The sequence below is a fragment of the Esox lucius genome, chromosome 25 (assembly GCF_011004845.1).
Source record: "Esox lucius isolate fEsoLuc1 chromosome 25, fEsoLuc1.pri, whole genome shotgun sequence".
Classification (NCBI taxonomy): domain Eukaryota; kingdom Metazoa; phylum Chordata; class Actinopteri; order Esociformes; family Esocidae; genus Esox; species Esox lucius.
In genome coordinates, this window is record NC_047593.1 from 7,747,021 (window position 1) to 7,771,669 (window position 24,649).

At 41.6% G+C, this 24,649-nt stretch overlaps 2 protein-coding genes across 2 annotated transcripts; both read right to left on the reverse strand.

The window, feature by feature from the left end:
- Positions 1-350: 350 nt before the first annotated feature.
- Positions 351-6,161, reverse strand: asah1b (N-acylsphingosine amidohydrolase (acid ceramidase) 1b). Its single transcript, XM_010891595.5, has 14 exons — positions 6,009-6,161; positions 5,809-5,855; positions 5,349-5,439; positions 5,026-5,112; positions 4,851-4,929; positions 4,550-4,624; positions 4,215-4,260; positions 2,918-3,062; positions 2,535-2,589; positions 2,364-2,445; positions 2,082-2,213; positions 1,423-1,546; positions 1,169-1,225; positions 351-1,027 (listed from the first exon to the last, which is right to left on the reverse strand). The coding sequence occupies exons 1-14, from the start codon at positions 6,072-6,074 to the stop codon at positions 938-940; spliced, it is 1,176 nt and encodes a 391-aa protein (XP_010889897.2). The 5' UTR covers positions 6,075-6,161; the 3' UTR covers positions 351-937.
- A 774-nt stretch (positions 6,162-6,935) lies between these two features.
- frg1 (FSHD region gene 1) lies at positions 6,936-17,423 on the reverse strand. The gene is made up of 9 exons (XM_010891596.2): positions 17,247-17,423; positions 16,976-17,043; positions 16,759-16,881; positions 12,065-12,122; positions 11,694-11,808; positions 11,401-11,505; positions 11,113-11,204; positions 7,417-7,527; positions 6,936-7,109 (listed from the first exon to the last, which is right to left on the reverse strand). The coding sequence occupies exons 1-9, from the start codon at positions 17,303-17,305 to the stop codon at positions 7,073-7,075; spliced, it is 768 nt and encodes a 255-aa protein (XP_010889898.1). The 5' UTR covers positions 17,306-17,423; the 3' UTR covers positions 6,936-7,072.
- Positions 17,424-24,649: the final 7,226 nt, after the last annotated feature.

Genomic DNA, 24,649 nt, shown 5'->3' on the forward strand with positions numbered 1-24,649 from the left:
TTTTGATCAATGGTTTGAAACACCGTGTAATATCTGGTGCTAATGTTTAATACTTACCCAACATTAAAACTGTTTAAGGCATTTCTGAAAAAAATGTTTTGCTTGAGGGTTACTACAAATGTGTGCCATGAGGAACGGCGTAAGGAACCAAAGCTAAATTGTCCAAACTTTGTACATTATCGATTTAAATGTGGTTGGAAATTGGACGGGTGGTGCACCAGAAACAATTAGGAGAACACAAGGTCACATGTTCGAGAAATGTCTCAAGCAAAAATTTGTATATAGCCTTAAGGCCTTTTTTTTGTTATTAGATGACAAAAGGTCAACTGTAGAATTAACTTGTTCAGAAATTACTGGAAAGACTCATGTTATTTTTTATTAAAGGAACATTTAGTTGGGGGTGCCACAGGATAGTGTTTGCTTGATGAACCCTTCCCAGATCAAAGAAACCCATCAACTTCCAAAATATCTTACATTTGTGCAAAAATCTGGGTTCAGTACAACACTTAAACCAAGGCATTTAACTTATACCCTATTCTTTAAGAATAAATTATTTTATAGGTCCTAAACTTGATGAGGGATCTCATATCTTCAATTCTATTAAGAAGCCTTTCATATTCTTGCCAATTTATCTGTAATGCAAGGCCATTAGGGTCAGAGTTAGTCACAGACTTAATATATGCCAGGCTCCTCAAGCTGTCTCTGTATCAGAGGAGACCATCACCATCAATAACGGTTAGTGTAAAAGACCATTTAAACCTGCTTCCAACCTAGGATCATGGCCTGATTGTCTCCGTTTACACTTGACATCTCACCACAGTCTTTCAACCATCTGCACCCTGTATCAAAATGTAATATGGGATGTGGACAATCAGGACGAAGGACACGTTAGAGCCACGTGTAGGACAAGGCCTCCCGAACGGTTCTCTGTCAGGCTTCACCAAGGCATACAGGGGTTAGGGCAGTCACGGATGTAGGACTCCAGTACGCCCTTGGACACCTCCATCAGCGTGGTGTACGTAGTCAGCTGCAACAGCAACAAGGCAGTGTCACTCGGGTGGCCTTTTGAAAAATAATCAAAGGCTTTCTCCAGTTAGAAGAAGCCTTTGAGAATGACTCATCGGGTGGGGCAAGGGAATGGTCGTTCAAACGGTAGGTAACGGCTCACCTTGTTCAAGACCGGTTTTGTCGACAGCACGTCATACACCGTCTTCCGGGAAATGTTCTGAGGTTAGAAGAAAGGATAATAGCTCATCTTGAAACTTCGGTATACCATCTTGACCACACATTATTTTATACAGGAAATGAGAACAAAGATCCTTCATATCGACATAATGTAACAAGCTCCTGTCAATTTCTAGTTGAGACATTAGCCACAGAATGGTTGCTTGTCCGCCCTACTGTGAGTATAGTTGTACTCACTGACTGCGTGGTCTGGTTCATACACTTCATGGCCGGAGTCCTGCGGTCATCCAGGAACAGAGGGTCCTGCCAGTGGTCGTAGTTAGTTTCTAGGACATACCAGCGGCCCAGCTTCAGATCAATCCTAAACAACAGGACAAGGACGTTTAGGGACAAGACATCCAATATATACAATCTAGGACCAGGATGTACCCTGGGATAGGAAAAGTGGGTAGAGTGAAGTGTGAGAAAAGGAGAGAGGCAGGCTGGCATGGAGGATTGGGTAGGAATATCTATAAATGCATCTCGGCTGACCTATCACCTAAAATGGTAGTTCCCAAACGTATCGTTCAGTTCTAATTTCCATCGTTTGGGAACATACTGTGCATACGTGGAGGGCAGCAACAGAGGGCTGAAACATTCGGATTTTAATCTAGAACCAAATTACCTTCAATGTTTTACCAACCTTGTGTCTGACTAGTATTTTAGTAATACATTCCTTTAATTGCTATTCCTATTATGCATCATTACATGTTTCTTACCACTCAATTTCATGATGGTCCATTTATGTTTATGTCCTTGCCTCAACTTCACAGCAGGTGTGGGAGAGTCGAATATCGACTTTTTGGTCAATATATCTAATTTCACTAGTCTGATATTATGTGCTTTTAGCCACTTACTCCCAGATGTCAAGGCTGAGTACTCTGGAGCGGGTGATAACACAGCCTTGGCTCGTCTGGTTGCCTCCCAGGATGAAGTATGCTGGGGCCAGCAACTTAGTCTGGGCCAGGCGGATCTTGGCCTCCTCGTAGCTGGATACAGGGATAAAGACAGACTGCGTTTGAATACAGGGGAACCAAAGATTTTGGACGTGATCAGGCTTTCCTCTGTAATACAGCCTTCTCCACATGAACATGGAAGTCGTTGTTTAACTACGGTCGACAAATCGATTGGAAAGATACCTGGTGGCATTCTCTAAGACAGAACGAGTCAGGAAACTCATCCACATCCCGTCTCTTTTTCCCAGGATCCACTCCACGATGCCTGTGGCGGGAAACACGCACTTAATACTCCCCGCTCTGCATTAATGATAGGTCTAAAATGTGTTGGCTGACAGGGAGGGATGAGCTCACCGATGTACCCTCCGTCAAGGCTGAAGCGTTCATTCATGGTCAGAGTGAATGCGTGCTTCAAAGGGGATGAGAAAGGATTACGTTTGCTATATATATACACACATATTTAATGTTTTTGTAACAAAATCAGAACATCCTTAAAAAGAAATCCACCACTCATCGGAAAAATCACATTTCCTTTATATGACTAGTATAAGACCCAGATTTTAAAAAATACATCGTAAGTTGGACGGAAACCCAACTGTTGGCTCAAAAGTAGCCACATTAGGGCCACTTTCACATAAAAAGCAGGGAGGTTTTCTTCCTATAATATTGTTTGAATTTAAAAAGTTATCTTCCATTCGTGCCTGCTGAGCGAAGCCTGGAGTTTGCCTGGGACTCACCGGCTTCATGCCAGTTAGCATTCCCACGTAGCCAGCGAAGTTGGTGGCCTTGAAGACCGTCTTGTTGCCTCTCTGGAAGTCAATGTTGACCACCAGAGGCTTGAGTTTCTCAGTTATCAGCCAGGACCGGTTCTTTGTGTCCCAACTGGTAAACAAAAAATCCTTTTTAGTCTAACAGGATTTTGGTTTTTTGTATTGACATCCCTATTCCATATTTTTACATAATTATTCTCCCCACCCAATTTCATTATGTTCAATTTACGGTTATGTCCTTGCCTCAACTAAAGGATGGAAATGTTTCCATCCGAGAACTTGTGAAGTATTTCTGATGCTTAACCACACTTCTTACTCAACCAGGATGTTTGCCAGAACACTGAGAACACATTCCCCAACAACAACCAGAACTGAGCTCACAGGTGCCCAGCCAAACACAAGGAGTCACTAGTTTGTGGCGAGACAAGGCAGCCTTGGCCACAATGATACAACAGCCCAACTACAGTAGGCTGCAATTTATCCAACAATACCACTATGGGCCCATCATTCTCCATATTTTAAAAAGAAACTTTGAATTAGCGTTTTTTGGTTTATTGTTTTAGGTTGGGCTTGAGGTTAATTGTTCAAAGTTGGGTTTAAAATGTAAATTTTTTTCAAGGAGAGAATCTACAAGGCATTGTTTATTACTTTGTGGTGATAAGAACTTTTTGCCCAACAGAGCAAAAATAAAAGTATACATTATTGTCAAAACTATGTAATACATCAAAAACATCCGGATTATGAAATCTATATTTAGTTAATTTTGTGTCAGTGAAATAGCAGCAAAAAAGCTATTAAGCACAAATCTTCATAGAATAACCATCATTCCAAAGTAAACTCACGTTGTGTTCACTTTGGAATGAATCCACATCGCAACAAAGCTATAAATTAAGTTATGAAATTCAGACTGTGGTAAAGAACTCGATTCTCCTTTTCCATAATTATCTGTGACATAACTGAATTAAAATAACATTGTTCATTGCCATAATGTTATCATGTAATTGTTGGTAGACGTCAAACTCGAGTGAGCACTGTTACACAAACTTGATTAGTCAAAAAGAAAATGTGAAACAACCCACAAAAAAGATTTACTGAAAATCACTGGGGCAATGTTAAAAATGTTGTTACAAATCTAGTCATGTTGCAATGCACAGCACATGATAGAAGTCAGTGACTGCCTGGTGATTTGGTTTAGATGACTAACAAGAAGAAACCTTTATATACACTTCTGCGTTTTGAAACCTCGGCTGTTTTACATTCTTACCCCATGAATAGTCCAAAGTCCAGATTCCGTCCATGGACAAGGTTACCTTTCACAATCCAAAAAGACACACCGAAAATATGTTAAAAAAATATCTAAGAATGTGTGTACCCCTGAATGGCCTGCATCATCTACAGCGATAACATGTACATGCACAGTAAGTTTTTATTCAACTGTCACAACAATTTCTCCCTTCTATAGACAGCTACTTCATTGAATAAAGTGTCCTTACTCTTCCTGGGTTATGTGGTTATCTAATGCGCTACTTGCGCAGTACTCCGGATGAGATCTGCTTACAAATGACTGAAAATAAACGTCTCATGACAGCAACAGCTTACCATTCAAGTCCTCTGCCACTAGCGAAGTACACACGGTGAACACCTCATAAAAGATGTTGAAGAGGACCACCTCACCTGGAATGGCATCAGAAAAAAAATAATGCAAAGAACATCTAGAACAACCCTTATTCACTAAACGCATTTACAAAGGAATTTTAGTCGGTGTCATGGTGTTGCTAGAGGGAGGGAACAACACACATGGACAGAATACAGAAAGGCTATGTAAAAATGTATATAAAAATATATTTAATTTTAGTGAGCATATAAGATAATGGGCTATGAGTGGGATGATGTATATTACCAAGGGGAACACCAGAGGCAGTAGCAATTCCTTTAATTTCCTCGTTGAATGGGTAGGGAAGGGTACTCACTATCAGAGGCTGCAGAACATGCAAAACCATTAATTGTGGATCAATCAAACCAACACTGCTAAGATAGCAGTCAAGTTTATCAGTGCAACTAGCCAACACACTCACCAAGTCCTTGTCAACCAAATCTATCAATTTCCCACTAGGAACGAAAGCGTTGGCCAAATCCCTAATAGCCTGGATCATGCTGACCAACTGAGAAAAAATAAATAATAATATTAAGGATTCCAATTCAATTCAAGGTTTGTTCATCATTTGCAATAAGTTATGACAATTAAATGATTGGTTGTCCTACTCCCGACAGTGCAGATAAAGTAACAGTAGTCATAATTTAAAAATAATTAACAACATTAACATCATATTCTGTAATCCATACATATATTTTAAGTAATAGAAATTGATATGAGTGAGACATTCAGGCTTCTGTTCACCTCAGCTTTTTTGTCATTAATGATTGGTTTCCATCTTTCGCTGGGGGGCAAATCCAGGTCTATGGTGTACCAGGTGACAGCCCCTTTGGATCTTTTCACCAGAAACCCATGTGGAAGGAATGACAGTGCATTTTACTTTGAGGTCACGTTAACATTCCCTACTGTTATTGCACAATGTTGTCCTGCACGAGTTAAAGCAGTCACAAGTAAAAGTTGACTGCCCTAACCCAGTTGCAATGGACCAAAGCTAGTTAATGAACATTTAAACCTGGTGGGACAAAGAACACAAAACAATAAAAATAATTCCTGGTCAAATGACCCTCTGAGTGGCACATATGAGTACGTGAGCCTGGTGTTACGAAAGGACAGCATGTACAACTTGTTGATGTTTTTGTAATATTTCAGTACTTTTGAAAAGTAGGTAAAATAATTTGATAAGTAAATAATGACATTTACTTACGTTGGGCCTTTGGGGGGATACATCCCCGTCTGACATTCTTCAGTGTACTGTTAAAGAGAGTAAAATAAAAAAAATTATATTCGGGGTGAAGATTCTCTAGGTAGCGGCTGCCTTGGTACCTGAGATCAGGTACAGATGAAGCTTTGAGACAAACTCCTGGATGACAATACGATGAGAGGTATTTATTTTTATATACTTACCGGTGGCACAAACTGCGCAGAAACTGCAGACAGATACACCAAGAGAAGACACCATAATGGATCCATCTTGTTCCTAGTTTGTATGTAACAATGCAGCTCGTAAATTTAGCTTGGGTTTGTAAACTACGGAAGTGTCTTTCCTCGTGACTTAGGAGCGTACCATTACGTTACGGGGAGAGCGCTACCAAAAGAACATTTACACGTGTAAACTTGCATTTATCTCTGATTTACGTACACTATATATGTATATTGATCTAATTGTACAAATGTTGAAACTGCATAAGAAGTACAAATGTTGAAACTGCATAAGAAGTACAAATAGGCTACTCGTGAAACTATATAAACATCTACACCCGGGCTGGTACATTCCTGTAAACACGGAAGTGAAAACCCAGGCACCTGATCGAGTAACGGCTGTTAGGTTCTAGACAGACTCGTCATTAAACCGAAAAATTATTTGAGGCCAATTCCGCTTTTAACGAAGGATGTTTAATGTAAATTTAATGTGATATGACCTGATTGCCTCAATACGTTATTTTACACTTTTAAAGTGTAAAGACTGTTTTCACCTTGTCTCATCTCAAAACCCACTGATAAGAAAGCCATGGTCCCTTCACATAGACCTTTCCTCCAATTGGGTTCGGAAGGTTGCGAAGAGCGGACTATAATTAAATTGAGAGAAGGCCTTAGGTTTGTTTTCTAAATGTTTAAACGCTTCAAATGCATGTTTACAGGGGTGCGACTTGATTCAACGTGTGGCGTATTTAAAAATACATGTTCCGACATTACCCTTCGGTTTGTTGGCTTTCTTTTACAGTATCCCAGGCACACAAGAAACCCCATGGAACAAGCTAATTTTTCTGACTGGTCACCTAGGGAAGTGGTTTAGGATCCGAATTTATTAACACAACTCCTTTTTCTTAACAAAAAAAGATTTATTCATGATAAAAATGGTACATTAAAACAATGCCAATTAAACATGAACTAATAAAATTAAATCCTTTATGATTTTCACATAAGAAAAAAAAAAGTGAAATGTGGACAATCCATAAACATTTGAAGCTTCACTTGCAGTATCGGTCTGCTTTCATCTTTGCTCTCCTGTTGACAGACAAAAATGGGCACATACTGTTATAATGTCCTTACATAACCATGATTCACCTGGCAATGTACACAGCCACCACAAGATAAGCCTGTTTGAGGAAATAGGTTGAACAAGTTATGCGACATCCCTGATGTCCTTCCCCAAGAGGGATTTCTTAGATACCTAAAGTTGTTGATCAGTTAAACAAGTTTGTGTGTGGTTCCTTAGGGGCAGATCTTACCACCACTGAAATATGATTTACTTGCTGCCACATTGTCCATTTAAGTAGAAGTTTAGTCTCTTTATGAATATGTTTTTTCCCACCTGTCTAACAGCTCTTCGTGGAACTTGCCCTCTTTCCGGGCTTTTTTCAGTGTGATGCTGTCCTCTTCATTCACCCTAAGCCGTCTGTCCTGGAAACTCTGGAACTTCTTTCTAAAATGGCAGAAATTGGTAAAGCATTTAATTATTAGCCCTGGAGGGACACTCACACCCAATGATACAAAGCACATAATAAGACAAAGTACCCGCCACACACCAAAATCGATTCCTATCAAGGAATCTGATGCATTTGGAGAGTTTCTGTACAGAGGAACGGTCTCAAATCTCTCCCTTTGTGTTTTTCCAATAAATCAAATGTTGTAAGCGACAACTCAACACTTATTTTGGCAAAGGGAAGTTGCACAAAATATTACATGCAGGGGCAGAACGAATAATGCCTACCTTCGGGAAATCTCTGACACAGAGCAGAATCCATGGTATATGGTAACTGGATATTAAGTCGAAAATAATTCTATAAATTTTTATTAGATTCAACAAAATGAATAAAGTTACTGATTTAACCAATATGGGTGCTTCCTTTTTGTACCGGAATGTATGCTATGGCATTCACGACAGAGATTGAAAACACACTAGTTCACATCAGAATGGCTGGAAAACAACACACAAAACATTATGGAATTAGCTAGTCATTATCTCTTATGCTACATTTATTTGATTATTTCTATAATTCTTTCTAACGTAAGGCACTTTGAATTGCTCTATTTATTAAATGTGATGTACAAACAAACTTGACTAGTCATTATCCCAAACTAAACCCAATTGCGATAGCAACATGAGACCAACCAGCAACAAGAGGAATATTTTGGTTCTGGAATTTGCATCCTAAGGTTCACAAACGGGGTCATTTGGTGTTGCATAATTAAAAAATAACAATAATTATACAAGTATATACGCTATCTAATTGATCCCTAAAGATCTCTTGATTTAATTTTAGTTGTTGGTTGAACAGAGAGAACATCAGAAAGGGAGCCCATCCTTTTTTCAAGGTACTGTGAACAACCCCTATACAAACACAGCACGTAACAGGGCCTCCAAACAAATGCAGTGATCTCTATCAGATGCTTCAATGCCATTAACGCCCTCTAGCCGCGGTCATAGTCTGGCAGTGGTTTATGATTCACACGCACCGCTCTGTTCATGCACCACGTTCAGAGATGCTAAGCACTACATTACGGAGGCAGGCTCAGAGGCAGACATTATCGTTACGGCAACATGGCGAATAAATTTCCGCCGCGCTTTCTTCCTAGAGAGCGTGGGGGGAAGATAAAAAATGGAACGCGTTGGGTGAACAAGAAAAACGAAACACGACCGCCTTGTTCTTGTTCGCGGTTTACCCTCAGAACTTAATGGGCTGCCGCGGGCCGTAAAAAGTGCCGGTGGCGTTCAGTCTCGGGGACTGCCTGTCCGCCTCCCTGTCTCCAGGCCGGCGGACTTGGCCCATCAATCGGCTTTTAATGGCACCGGATTGATGAGGTGACGCCCCAGTGGTTCCCCCACCTCTTCCCGCGGGCATCTGGGGCTTTGATTTGGATGTCAAAATCTCGCCGGAGCGGAAAGATGTTAGGCCAAACCAAGTGGAATCCGCGTCAATATGTTAGGTCACACTGTACAACCCTCAAACAAACTGGTTGTCTTTCCTACATCCTGCTACAGTTATTATATGACAGGTACTGGATAAATGACAGACATATGAATAGGCCTACTGTATATTTCAAAATAAACTCACTAGTTTGCTAATAGTCACATCAGCATGACAGGCTCAGAAAAAGATCCACCTGCGACTAGCCTGATGACTACCATTTACTGTTGATTACCATCTATTAAACTGAGAAGAAAGGGTATATAAAATGTTACTAGCATGATTGATTTCCTGGACTGTGGTAGTATAGTTAAGAAAGACCGCAGCTCTAGAAGCCGCTGTAACCACCCTTAATTAAAGATTACGGGAGTTTGTGGCCTAGGGTGAGACAGCTGTCTAAAACTCTCCCTCCTTGTGCACATACTGCTAAACCATACAGGGGGGAGAACAAGTATTTGATACACTGCCAATTTTGCAGGTTTTCCCACTTAAAAAGGTACTCTTCAACTGTGAGTGACGGAATCTAAAACAAAAATCCAGAAAATCACATTGTATCATTTTTAAGTAATTAATTGCATTTTATTGCATGACATAAGTATTTGATACATCAGAAAAGCAGAACTTAATATTTGGTACAGAAACCTTTGTTTGAAATTACAGAGATCATATGTTTCCTGTAGTTCTTGACCAGGTTTGCACTCACTGCAGCAGGGATTTTGGGCCACTCCTCAAAACAGACCATCTCCAGATCCTTCAGGTTTCGGGGCTGTCGCTGGGCAATAGAGACTTTCAGCTCCCTCCAAAGATTTTCTATTGGGTTCAGGTCTGGAGACTGGCTAGGCCACTCCAGGACCTTGAGATGCTTCTTATGGAGCCACTCCTTAGTTGCCCTGGCTGTGTGTTTCAGGTCGTTGTCATGTTGGAAGACCCAGCCACGACCCATCTTCAATGCTCTTACTGAAGGAAGGAGGTTGTTGGCCAAGATCTCGCGATACATGGCCCCATCCATCCTCCCCTCAATACGGTGCAGTCGTCCTGTCCCCTTTGCAGAAAAGCATCCCCAAAGAATGATGTTTCCACCTCCATGCTTCAAGGTTGGGATGGTGTTCTTGGGGTTGTACTCATCCTTCTTCCTCCAAACACGGCGAGTGGAGTTTAGACCAAAAAGCTCTATTTGTATCTCATCAGACCACATGGCCTTCTCCCATTCCTCCTCTGGGTCATCCAGATGGTCATTGCAAATTTCAGACGGGCCTGGACATGCGCTGGCTTGAGCAGGGGGACCTTGCATGCACTGCAGGATTTTAATCCATGACGGCGTAGTGTGTTACTAATGATTTTCTTTGAGACTGTGGTTCCAGTTCTCTTCAGGTCATTGACCAGGTCCTGCCGTGTAGTTCTGGGCTGATCCCTCACCTTCCTCATGATCATTGATGCCCCACGAGGTGAGATCTTGCATGGAACCCCAGACCAAGGGAGATTTACCATAATCTTGAACTTCTTCCATTTTCTAATAATTGCACCAACAGTTGTTGCCTTCTCACCAAGCTGCTTGCCTATTGTCCTGGAGGCAGCCTTGTGCAGGTCTACAATTCTATCCCTGATGTCCTTACACAGCTCTGGTCTTGGCCATTGTGGAGAGGTTGGAGTCTGTTTGATTGAGTGTGTCGACAGGTGTCTTTTATACAGGTAATGAGTTACAACAGGTGCAGTTAATACAGGTAATGAATGGAGAACAAGAGGGCTTCTTTAAGAAAATCTAACACGTCTGTGAGAGCCGGAATTCTTACTGGTAGGCGATCAAATACTTATGTCATGCAATAAAATGCAAATTAATTATTTAAAATCATTAAAAGTGATTCTGGATTTCTGTTTTAGATTCCGTCACTCACAGTTGAAGTGTACCTATGATAAAAATTACAGACCTCTACATGGTTTGTAAGTAGGAAAACCTGCAAATTTGGCAGTGTATCAAATACTTGTTCTCCCCACTGTAAGTTTGAAACAGGCCCCCTTGCTCTCTCTATCGTTCCCCTCTAAGCTGTCCAACAATGCATAACGACTGCCAATTTCAGGTAGGTAGAATAGACAGGACGTACACATAGTTGAGCTCGCAGTTCTTCACGTTGCCCCGGTCCTCGTCGGCGATATCATCGTTCCGCTTCACCTCCCTCTCCGCGCACGACCGGATCTGTTTGTCATCATCATCACCGAGAGGAGCAGACAAAACACAAAACAGTTGCACGTTGAATTGCAATATCCTGGGCCCCCTAATGTGTTCAGAGACACTTGTTTGTTTTCTTTCCCTCAACAAGTTCTCAGACCCCCATGGGGATGTCATTGCTGCAGGATGGATATGCGAGGGGTTTATGCGGAAATATTATCACCTTAACCATCTCGTCGCTCCCTGCAGACTTGCTCTTAGCCTCAATGTCCCCACTTTCACTGTAGGAGATGAAACAGCTATTGGATGCCATGAGAGCCATTTTTCCCTGGAAGGGTGGAGAGAGAGAGGAAAGAAAAGAGCATCCTCTCAGATACAGCTTAACAAGTGGTGTGGAGAACCAGACTCATGTGCTGGACACGATGCACTATTGCATGCTATGTCGCTATGTAAAAACGAAGACATGCATTGACTTTGAAGATTGTTTTGTTTTGACCGACAGCTCGCTTCACTCACGTCCTGGAAAACCGGCTCCCACTGTTCCCGGGAGCCGATGGCATCGGAACGCCCCACCACGACCCCCTCGGAGGTGATCCCCAGATACTTCCCATAGCCAGACTTCAGGGCTACCCTGGAGACAAAACAGAGTTTTAAAAAAAACAACTGGATACTGGCAGGCTGAATTTAATACAAGAGAAATAGCATTTGAACAAAATGAGCGATGAGACTTTGAAACGTTCTACTTGAGCTGTAATTGTCGGCCTACAGAGACAGTAATTGTTCTCCGGACGTGTGTTGTAAATCACCTGGGGACCATTCAGATTTGAAGAAAGGAAATAAACGTGAAATGTGTGTAGGTGATATTTACCCCTTTCATTCATACCCACCTAGAGTCTGACAGTTTGATGGCAGTGAACTGTTCCGGAGGGTCTGGCCCTTCATCGTCTGCAAAATATCAAAGACAACAATTCCCTTTTTAGAGTCACGAATCACTGATTGATATTCGAATCACGTTATGTTGACAGGACCAATGGTTATCATCACTTCAAAACATTCGGGATTTCACATTCAGTGTCACAACATTCTGTGCAGATTTCCATTTCCTTCCTTGTTTTCTTATGCAATTGAGCCACCCGATCCGGAGGGAAAATGAGCGTCACAGCGGTGCCATCAGCATACTAGCAGTTCTGGTAGACTTGCAGTCTTCCAACTCTATTTAGCATTGCCTTGGAAAACTAACTCCCACTTCAGTTTAAGAATACAGTATCTAAGGAAAGTATTCAACCACATTAACTTTATCCACATTTTGGATGTTAAAAAAAAAAAAAAAAAAAAGATACAATTTCACATTTAAATGTAATGTTAATTCATGTCACAATCTACACACATTGTTCCAGTGTGAAAATGTAATTATCTATATAGATAATTATATATCTATATCTTAATCAAATTTGTTACAAATCGAAGGTTTTTGAAGTCGAGAGTAAATAAATCAAAATAAGTTCAAGAGTAATAATTTGTTAAAAATGTCTGCAATAATATTCAATAAACTTTGTGCAATAACAAAGACGCCCATGACACATGCACTTTCCTTTTAAGGTCCCTCGGTTATGTGGTGAATTAAAAGTATTTATTCAATCATGAGGACTGAAGTCTTGCCAAGAATGGCTTTGATTGGTTAAAAAAAAAAAACATGGGGAAGATACTGCCATCCTTTCTCACTCAGTTGCCAAAGAGGAAGGAAAATATACTTAACACTCATCACAAGACAAGCAGAAATGTAAAATTGTTACGATTTTAATTGTTATGACAAAAGAATACTGAGGATGGATTAAAAATGACCCAGGTTCTTCCATCCTCTTTAGTGGTTCTATACATCTGCTTGTAACTTGAGTTTCACAGAGGACATTCACAACTTTTCTCAGCATGACAGGTCTAAATTATTTCACACCGGTGCCCTTCTACTGAAAATCCCATCAAAGTATGGAAACCACTAGGCCCGTTCGCTCTCTTTCTCGCTCTTTAACTCCCTTCCCCTTTCATCTCATTTAAATGAGTTGGCCTCCAGGGTTGGACAGCGTCACCATGGGAATAGTGATGGTTCATGTCTTTATCTCCTGGACGCTTCCAGTCTCTCTCGTCAATACAAACGTGAACAGAATCTCAGAATGGTCTTTGTTTCAGTATTTAGAAGGTAGACGGTTTTGTTAAAAAAAAGAAATATCTTAAAAACAGAGACGTATCTAGAAAAAGCTAAAATGTAACCCAAAAGTACTTAAGGAGCCCAGAAAATGGTACCCCTATTTTATTTAAACAGGTATCCAAAAGTACTTGGTAGCAAAAACTATTTAAAATTGCCCACAGATTGTGTAGGAGATTTGAGCTACCCAGGTAGCTAAGGAATCTTGCTAATAAACAGATTTGATGAAGAAAACAAAATCATGAACTAAGCACAAATTGTGCTTAAAAAGGCAACTTATAAAAATAATACATTATATCGTTATATAGCACTTTTCTGGGACAAAAGTTGCTTTAAAAAATGAAGGAGATACAGATAGACAGAACAAAATACACAGAAGACATGGTATAACACAATAGGGACCACGGAGGGGACGAGGGCAGGGCTAGAAAAATGCAATTTCCAACAGACAGGGCTTGAGAGGGAGATGGTGATTGACTCAGAGTCCAAGGAGGTTTGTGGCCGTTCCACAGCCTAGGAGCAACCCTAGAGAAAGCCCTGTCCAAAGCTGCTGAACCTGGGTCCACAGACGGTGGGGTGGCATTATGTACCTTAGCGCAAGCAGCGAGTGGATTGGTAGGGTGACACCTAGGTTAAGGAAGGGACCCAAGACAAGAGCTTTGGGCAACACCTTAAAAAATAAAAACACACAAAACATGACATTTCCTTGCAATGGAAGTGATGCAACGGAAGTAGTACTGATTTCAAAGGAGGCATTCCCTAATAGCTGATGGCAAATTTAAATTGCCATCAGTAGCAGTGCCATCAGTTGTTCATCTGTGCCACCTGAAAATCGTACATAGCTATATATTCTGGTGACTGGAGATGGAGAGCAATGCACATCACATTTAATAAAGCTTTTAAAACAATTGCTTGCACATAAGGAAAACAGTAAAACTACAGAAATACCCTTGAATAAGCAGGTGCGTCCACACGTACTGTATATCATGTGTGATTTTTGGGTGGATCGCCCCTTTAAGCCACACAATGGAAAGGCTTCTGAAAATGTGCGCTTGCTAGTCAGAACATTAGCCAGCTCGTTAGGTAGCAACTAGCTGAATGTTATGACCACACACTATACAGCATCACCTCAAGTATGCATGGAAAGAATACATGCCTGTATGGTTATTTTGGGTACCTGTTTGGGATACTTTGGGGTTACTGGGTAATTTGAGGTGATTAGTAGGACATTTAGAACAATATTTTGCATTTGTTTTTAAATTAATGACAAAGGACTTCACTGTAATCTAGATAAAATTTACTGCAAAACTATTAATGTAAGACACAAGGAATCACAATGTCATGAGGTCAATAATGGTCACGTTGATCTCGATATCCATAAACAAAGATTACACTTGAGAGCGTATTGCATGCCTATCAGAGCTGCTCACCACATTTCCTCCAGGTAAATTATTTCATTGTCTTCCTGACGTGGCAAATCGATGGGCGGCATAAATTGTAGCTAGCTCCAGATTCATGTTGATGATATCCAATAATGTGCTTGAGAGGCCAAGGAATAGATTAAAACCTGCTCTGCTCAGGCAGTCTCTCTCTCTGGCTGTGTGTGCACATTTGTTGGTGTGCGAGCGTGTGACGCCGTTTCAGCTCTCTTCCAACCGTTACCTGCTAAGCAGAGCAGAAATGAGTCCCCTAACAGATTCTGAGACAGTAAAAGTAGTCAGGGAGTTCTCCCTTTCATTATCCCTGTGTCCACTCTTAAGAGTGTGATTTCAAATTGCTTCAGAACAAAGGCTACTAAATCTTATTCCGTTAGGACAAAATTGGACTGATTTAAAAACACTTTACGGCAAGCTGGCAGCCAGTGAATGCCACAGTCATTTAAAAAACCCAAAATCGGATGAAACTACAACAGCAACTATCTATTTTACTCCACAAAGGAATAGACATTAAAGATTGCCGGCCACTTTGTCAGAGTTGCAACGCTTATGGAAATAAACATTCATTACAGCCCTTGGTTCCATGTCTTCGTATTGGAATAGAATGGAACGTGAGGAAAACCAGGCTCCCTAGAGAGATTCTGTTCTATTCTAGGACTTCTTAATTCCTGACAATTACCAGCTTCATTTGCTCTGCCTATAATGCCCTATTACATAATGAGAAGCGGAGAATTTCCGTAAATGCCAATGACGCTGAGTTGACGCTTGAATTTTCCAAAGAATATGTCAGAAGTGGGATCAACAGGAACGCTTAACATCATATCCTGTGTTTTAAAAAAAGGACTACTTTGTTATTCCGACTGAAACCAAGCTTTTTCACCGGACAAGCTTTTTTTCCCTTCCTTTTTAACTCAAGTAATACAGAAAGTTATACATTCTGAACCATTAGATTAGGATCCATTAGAAGGAGCAGATTAGATACTAAAAGAAGGCCAATCCTTTTGCGAAAGATGCACAAGGTAAGCATCAAGATCATGAATGGCATTTAGTATAGTGTACAGTAGAGAATACAAATATCCAATATAATTAACCATATTCTACTAGACCATATTTCACTGTACTAAGCACTCTCCTAAACAATACTAAACTATACTGGACTGTACTGTTCAGAACTATTACAAGTTTACACAAAAAATGATCTAGAGTATTAAGTCTTCTTCGATATGTCTTGGAAAATGTATCGTAAACAAGCCCTAAGTAAATTCTTGTTTTGGGGGCAGATACAGAATATAACAGATTGACACTAACAGAATTAATCTGTTATATTCTGTAACCAGTCTTATTCGGTTACAGTGGAATTAACCATATCTGACATGAATGATGGCCCATGGTCATATACTTTTTATATCCAATTCTTTTTCAATTTTAAGCAAATCAGATTTGCCATGAATATGTTAAGGAGGTCCAAGCGCTACGACTTCCTGCAAGAACATTCAGAAGTTGCAACGGGTAGAGTATTGTACTGTACTTTTTTTCACTTGGATATTATGGGTTATTGTGTGTAAATAATGCTAGAAATGCATGACTTTGTGTTTTCCATTCAGGCTGTAAGGCAACAAAAGGTGAACATTCAGAAACGGGGTGGTGACTTTCTATACCCAGTATATATATTAGCTTATGTTACAGTCTCATTCTGTTACTAAGGCCATAAACATGAACAAAGAGAAACTTAAACAGTGCTATATAGTTGTGCAATACTGTAGACTTGTTGGAAATGAGTGTCAAGTAGGTCTTTCCAAGTATCATGTTCTGTCCTTTTATTATTGTTGAGTCAAGAAAAAACGAGTTGGCATGACAGCATCGACAACAGATCCGAGAACAAACTACAGTAAACAAAAACCTTGTGACATCCACACCACCATTCTCTCAGTCTGAGTACTCTTACCTTTATGTGGTGCACCAACTGTGAACAGACCAGTATCCAGAGCGTGGATGTAGGAATTAGGCTGCATCTCTATTGCAATTGTTCCTGAAATGTCCCCGAAGCAACTGACGCACCACCACCCACCTCGAAAACAGAAAGAAAACATGTTCCATCATCTTCCTACCTACAGTAGTTTGGCATAGCAGGTAACGTACTCTATTCAATTAAAACAGCATACCAACAATATCTGGTTTCGCTTCTGCATCATCTGTTTTCTTCTTCTTATCCTTGTGCTTTCTCTTTTTACTGCGAGAAATATTTGAAATAACATTATTGTAGTTACACAGGACACACTGAATATAAATGGCAAACATTCAGCTAACGTTAGCAAAGCCACGGCATAACAAGACCACGGCTAACGCGTTAGCCATCCAGCACAGTTCACCCGAACTTGACTGATTCTGATAAGACAAACAAACGTTAGATTCCGTATTTGGAAATAAACCCACCCCTTGTTTACTCCTTTCAATACAAGTTTTGTTGTTTTCACTTTTGAATAATCCGCCATACTTTAGGATTCTGTTTTAGATAGCTACCAAGCTAAGAATAACTAGCTAACTGAAAGGAAAACACTTGCATACAGTGACCGTAGAGTTGATTTGGAAATGTAAGTGCGTTATCATATGTGCGCCATCTACTGTTTGGGAAGGTATTGAAGTAGAAGTTTATTTTAACACAGCAAAACAAAATCGGTCGTGTTGATTATTAATTAAAAACAATTCTCCCATTCCGACATTTTTGTTAATATGGCGGCTTCATTTAATTAACAATATGCCTTATTTCATTTCCAAAGCTAGATTATAGACTCAGTTACGTCAGCAGTATTTACCCCAAATGAGGATTGGTGAAATATGTATGTACGCAAAATACTATTGAAATACTATTGGAACTGTGACTACAAATAGAAGATGTTGCTTAATAGCTATTAATTCCTTAACATATTTAATAACAGGTCACACAAAATTAATGGAATGACCAAAATACTGCTCCAAAATGAAAGTTCAATGATAAATACAAACCAGGTATGAAGTACTAGGGAACAAGGGTGTTGAAAATATAATGTTTGTCATGGAAAATAAAGGTATGGCGTGTAAGAGGCACACATGATCATGAACACAGAAGGTTCTTTTTACTACCCCACTGTGTTGCAGATAAGCACACACCAAACCTGGTTTGTGTTTGTGATGAACCACTTCATTATTTTATGTGTGAAAGAGAAACTGATCCATGTCCGCACGCCCCAGCACACACACATACACCGATCAGCCATAACAATATGACCGCCTGTCTAATATTGTGTAGGTCCCCCTTTTGCCGCCAAAACAGCCCTGACGCGTCGAGGCATGGACTCCACTAGACCTCTGCTGTGCTATCTGGCACCAAGACGTTAGCAGCAGACCAGGCCACCTTCTTCCATTGTGTGGTCCAGTTCTGATGCTCACATGCCCATTGCTGGGGCTTCCAGCAGTGGTTAAAGGTCAGCATGGGTATCCTGACTGGTCTGCGGCTACGCAGCCCCATAAGCAACAAACTGCGATGCATTGTGTGTTCTGATACCTTCCAGTACCAGCATTCACTTTTTCAGCAATTTGAGCTACAGTAGCTCATCTGTTGGATTGGACCACAAGGGCCAGTCTTCGCTCCCCACGTGCATCAGTGAGCCTTGGCTGCCCATAACCCCGTCACCAATTTACAGCTTTTCCTTCCTTGGACCACTTTTGATAGGTACTGACCACTGCAGACCAGTAACAGCCCACAAGGGCTGCAGTTTTAGAGATGCTCTGACCCAATCGTTTAGCCATCACAATTTGCCCCTTGTCAAAATGCTTTCCCATTTTTCCTGCTTCTAACTTTGAGGACAGAATGTTCACTTGCTGCCTAATATATCCCACCCACTGACAGGTGCCATGATAACAAGATTATCCGTGTTATTTAGTTCACCTGTCAGTGGTCATAATGTTATCACTGATCGGTGTATATACACACACACACACATACACACACACACACAAAGGGAAGGAAAAGAAGAGTGAATAAAGTACCCGAGTCCTGGCCACGCCAGGCAGATTGAAAGAAGGAAAGTGAATGTCTATTTTCTGGCTTATAGGCAGCCCTAGTGGAGCTTGGATTTCCTCTCAACAGACTGTCTGTCTGCAAATTACTGAAAATAACTAGCCAGACACGGGCACTCTTCCTCTTTCACTAAGACCTCTTGTGCACACTCCCAGACACACTGGCATGCATATACTCTCTTTCTTTCACACTCGAGTGCACACATACACACACACACACACACACACAGACCCATTCACACAAACAGACATTCCTTCCACTTCATCGAACACAAAGACCAGTGCTGCTCAACATCACGCAATGCGCCAGGACTGTTATACAGTGACATGCACCAGGTACAAGCCTTTATTGAAACAATCAACCATGGTGGGTATTGACGTCCGAGATAGGGTTGCACTCAATTGAATGTTTATGCTAATGACACCCTATTAAGGCGTAATGGCCCAATCAGGAGGCCTTGACGGGAGGTAATAAATCATTGGATGACAGTGTCAGGAAGTAAAATTAATGAAACAGAGGCTCCAGTGACCTGCCCTTTGAGGTAAAGCAAAGCGCTACCAGGCAGTGATGTACTTCCAAGCTGAATAGGCAAACTGACACAGAGGGGAGACTCAGACAATGTAGAATCCCCATGACGTTGGTGAAATGAGTTCAGTGATGATAAGGGTCATTAGGAGACGATTGTCACCTGCTCAGGTGATTACAGTCAACCAATCAATCACATTTATTTTATATAGCCGTTTAACATCAGCCGTTGACGCAAAGTGCTTATACGGACACCTGTCCAAAAACCCCAAAGAGCAAGCAAGGCGAGGTTGATAGACAGGATTGTCCTTGGACTTGCCTCAACACTGATCCTATTGGCCACAACACTGCAAGATGGACAGGGTGACTCATTTTCTCTTGCTTACAGTGACCACTGCCTGACGGAAGCCCGTTACCCAACCTCAAAGGTTTTCCAATTGGGGGCTGTACTCGTTTTTTGGTACAGATTCTTAGAAGCTCACTAGCTAGCTAGTCTTTTTGGGATTGCAGAGCAACGGCTGCTTCTGATGATTACTCGTTACCAGAGCTGGACACTGCTGTTTATTCTGGATATTATGGTTTGGTTTCAGCCAGGTAATGTGTATGGCCAGTTTCTACCAGTGAAATACTGAAACGCTCATATATGGATCACATGAAGAATTGCACAATTCTGATGGCACATGTGATATATTAATACAATATTAATAGATGTATATTGGTAAGTAGAGAAGCACTGAATTTTTCCTTTTCCTTACATTTGTGAGCCCACGACTAAAATCAGGAATGACAGATAATTGGTTTGAAGAAATAGCATTTTAAATAGAAGAGAGATGTTCAGTGACATTTAGTCGTGTGACATTTGAGTTTTGTCTTCTAAATGTAAAAGTGATTGTGACAGTAAACGATAAATGATAAACGCGCGAACACATCCTTGAACAACACAAGCGCACAACTAACAGACACACACACACACACACAAACCCAAATTTCAGCAAACTATGACGAGTCGGTCAGAGCATCTGTCTTTTCCAGTCACTCAGCAGTTGAAGGCCCCGGAAAGCAATCACTTTTGTAATCATGACATTTTCCAAAGAGGTATTCCTAAATAACAGGTAATCAGTAAAAAGCCTCTGGAGGACTGAGTGGTTCCACATCAGGCTGACAGTACAAGACATCTCAATTGATAGGAACTGACATACCATACCCCCCTCCCTTCCCCCAGTCCATCAACCCCTGTTCAGATTGCCTTACTAGGACCGCCCTCCCCCCTCGCTCCCTCCTGTCACTTAAACTCTTCCAGCGAGGACTCGGTTGATATGGGGGTATAGTGACTGACAGTCCCAGAGCAGGTTTCCCTGACTCCCTGTAAGTGACGGCGTTCAGTTACATTCCCCTATGGCCCCCACTCACTTTGTCAATGTCACCGAACTCCAACGGCTGCTTTACAAGGGCTTATGGCGGCGGCACGGATGAACAAATTCCTGGAGAGCTCTTTGATGCGGGCGACATCATCGAGGCGCCGGGGCTGGCTTCTTAAGACGTGGTTTTTTCGAGAGGCCCGTCGAGTTAAAGGTGATGTCATCTGCTGGGGGGCGGTTCTGTCATTTTTCAGGGGTATCCTCTGTGACCGGATTAATGAGTTACAATTTAAGGGAATTTGGGGACCATCCAACCTTTGGATACCTGAAAAACTACGATCCTGTTGGTTTGACTGCAACCTGCTCATCAAGAGGGATTTGCCAGAAGGAAATGGATTGCTTCAAAATAAAGACTGCCTCAGTGGCACTGCCCCTGCACTCACAGACGCCAGACTGGAAACTCTATTGGGATGCTTTCTCAATCTATCTTTATAGAGAGGACATGCAGCCTGCAGTAATGTCACTACCAGGTCTAAAAGAGAAGACAGGAACAACCGAAAACAACACTCTCTATTGACAGGTTTCCTGGGTACAGATTAAGCCAGGTCCTAAACTAAAAATCACATTCAATGGATTGGAGATTTCCCATTAAAAATCCAAGAGCTTGTGAAATGGGGCTCAAAAGGCATATAAACATGCCCTGCCTTTCCTGTCCAGTTTTAAGATAGAAGGCAGATTGCAAATAAAAATGAGCTAATTGAGAGTAAGATGTGGTGGGCGGTAAATTAAAGTAGGCCAAAAAACATGAACTTGACAAGAAATAGAGGTTCATTGGGTTGATAATAGAAGTAGGCTAAGAACCAGTCTAGGTGCTAGTGTTTTGGAGCTAACAGAGTACTTCTCTCATGGATTGCTGGACTGAGGTATTACTTGACTTCATGGGGCTCTACTTCGGGAAATTGACTGCAGTGTCTTGTCATTTGTGGGGCTTATGGCAGTTCCACCGCAGGCTATGGAAGGGGGGGGTGGGTTCAGCAAATGCCGTGAAATTTCCTCTCAGCACCTTGTTTGAGGTAACAGACAGTCTTTTCCCTCTTTGTTTCTCTCTCCCCAGTGTTTTTTTTTTTACCTCTAATCTTTTTCTCAATGCTCCCTTGGAGGGAAGATGAGAGATTTTGCAATCTCTGGGGAGTAGAGTCCCCGGCACGACGCCACAGGGAGGGAAACAGACTAGGCACACGCTGATGGATTTCACGCGAAGAGGTCGGGAAATGAAAAAAAGTAGTGGTTGGAGGTTTAGTTGAAATGTATTTGGCGGTATCCTATTCTGATGTTCACAAATGCCAAGTGGCACGCAAACTTCTGAGTGAACGGGGGGTCTCGTTTAGATTGGCCATTTCATGGTGGCTCACCCGGACAAAAGCTGTTTAAAACAATGCACAGGACTGAGAACTGGAATTATGGATTGCTGCCGAACAAGGGTCCACAGAGGAAATATATATATATATATATTGTGTGTGGAAAGATCTTTGTTTGAAGGGTACCTAAATAAGGACTTGGTAACACGTCTGTATCACGGAAACACTGCAAAACAGTGGTCTACATAACTGTTTAATTTCTCTTTACTGATGATGGGGGGGGGGGCATGCCAAGAAACGCAACAATGATGTAGGTATTTTGGTGTTCCTGATGTACCTTAATATCAGCTCCTCATATCAGATATTTGAAGAAAAACAGTGACTTGAGACTTACAATCTTACAGTCGTCTGTCTTCTCAGATTGCACAGGGCCGCGGTTCAACTGGCTCCCTGTAATTACTGACTGCAGTGGAGATTGAAGAAACCAGTTATTTTGGTGTCCAATAAAAACACACATTTTTAGAAATTCTTGTCTCTTCCCTTAAAGCACGTACGATATGCTGGTTTTACTTCCAGGTTTTTCTCAGGTCACTCTGCCTTAGATACTCCACACACATACACACACATACACACACACACACATCCATGTAGGCTACATCCAAGTTCAGACACGTGTAAATACTTGGACACAGACACACGCTCACTCCCCAGGTACACCTCGGCATGTCTTCTCCTTGACAGGTGTTCCCTACGTGGAGAAACGGCGCGCCGTCGGCAGACAAAACAACTCCCGCTTCACAGCTGTTCAACCCCCTCGCCCTCTCCGTCTGTCACTCTCCCCCTCGTTCGCGCGTTACCTTCCGTCGATCCGCACCTCGTCACCAGGTCCCTCCGCCTGATCTTCCTCCCAGACCTTAGTGCTGTGTGTCGTCAGTTGTGAATGTCAAATAAGACTAATTTAGGAGCCACTTATGACTTTCTTGCTGCTGGGCCAAAGAGACAGGGTGACAGAGCCCACTCAGTAACATGGTTATGTGTGCTGATGCTAAGTTTCAATAACTATCTATACTCATTACTCATTTTGCTCATTGCTAACACCAGGGAGCAGTGCTGCCTCATAGATATATACTAAACCACTACCGGCCTTGAAGCCAAGTGAAACTGCTAACACTCAACGCTTTGTGGTGCGACAGTGTGCCATTGAGTTTGGCGCTGAGGTTTAGGAAGAGTTCCAAAGTAAATCACGTTGAAATGTATTTGGGCTGTACATATTTAAATGGACAGTTTGGCGGAACATCATTACATTTGAAGGAAATTTAATTTGGCTTGTGATTGGAGTGTTGCTGTGAGTGTTGAGGTGGTGGGATGCACCATCTGGAATAAGAGAATCTGGTTTAGAAAGCACAGATGATCTTCAGTGAAGTAATTGTCAGTGGCATAAGTACATGTTGCAAGAGGCAAGCATATATCCACGTTGTGACGGGAGTTTACTTAAGAGTAGGGTCTGCAGTCTGCGCATGTCCTCTAAAACGGTTTTGTTCCGTACACTCGATCTGATCGATCAGTTGAGGGTCCATCTTTGATTATATGGGTTATTATACGTTTGTGATTACCTTAAACCCTTGTGATACACTGCATGACTAACAGACTGCCACTCTGTTGGTATCTGGGATACTATTCTAATCTCACTGCATTAGAAATGCACGGGAGGTTTAAAAATACACAGATTTGTAAATAATTCAACCCCTCCCTTTCACTCGGCGTGATGTCAGCCTGAAATGGTACTTTTGCTGGCGTTTGAAGTGGAACACTATGTCGGAAATAGGGTGCCATTGGGGATGCCCTTTACAGGTACATGGAAATGTGACGATACAGCGTGGGTTTCATGTTTGACAAATATACCGAGGGTGAGAAATGTTCTCGTCCGGCAAAACTATCCGGTAGTCCTATCATTCATAACACACCGAGGCCCACCACTGGGGTGTGTTCGGTTAAGTGTGAAACGGGCAGACAAAACGTCAATGTCGTCAATAGTTCCGCGGTTCAATTTCCTCGCCTCCTCTCCTTCACACGATACTGCACCGATCTTAATAAAACTCATGACAGGGAAAAGCAACATGGATGACACCTGCCACGAATGATGAGTCGCTCTGGATAAGAGCATCTGCTAAATTACTAAACGTAATCTCCCATATCCATTTCTTTGACGCTTTCTAATATTCTTGGAACAGAGGATTCTTTTAACAAATCCTCACGTAGGAAAACTTTTCGGTAATTAGTTGTGAAATAATGGTGTGGACTAGAGCATCACATCCACTATTCAAAACAAATTACGGAGAGCTGCTGCATTGCAAATGCATTATTCATCGCATTCTGACTCACAGCGAGGCAGTTGGTCGGGTCATTTGTATTTCTCTCTGCATGCATTTGAGATAACGCAAACATCCACTCTCACTCAAAATGTCAACATTCTAGAAAAAATTAGACCTTTCCGGTTAAAACAACTGAAGCTTTATGATACCCGGGTTAGGGTCTGAG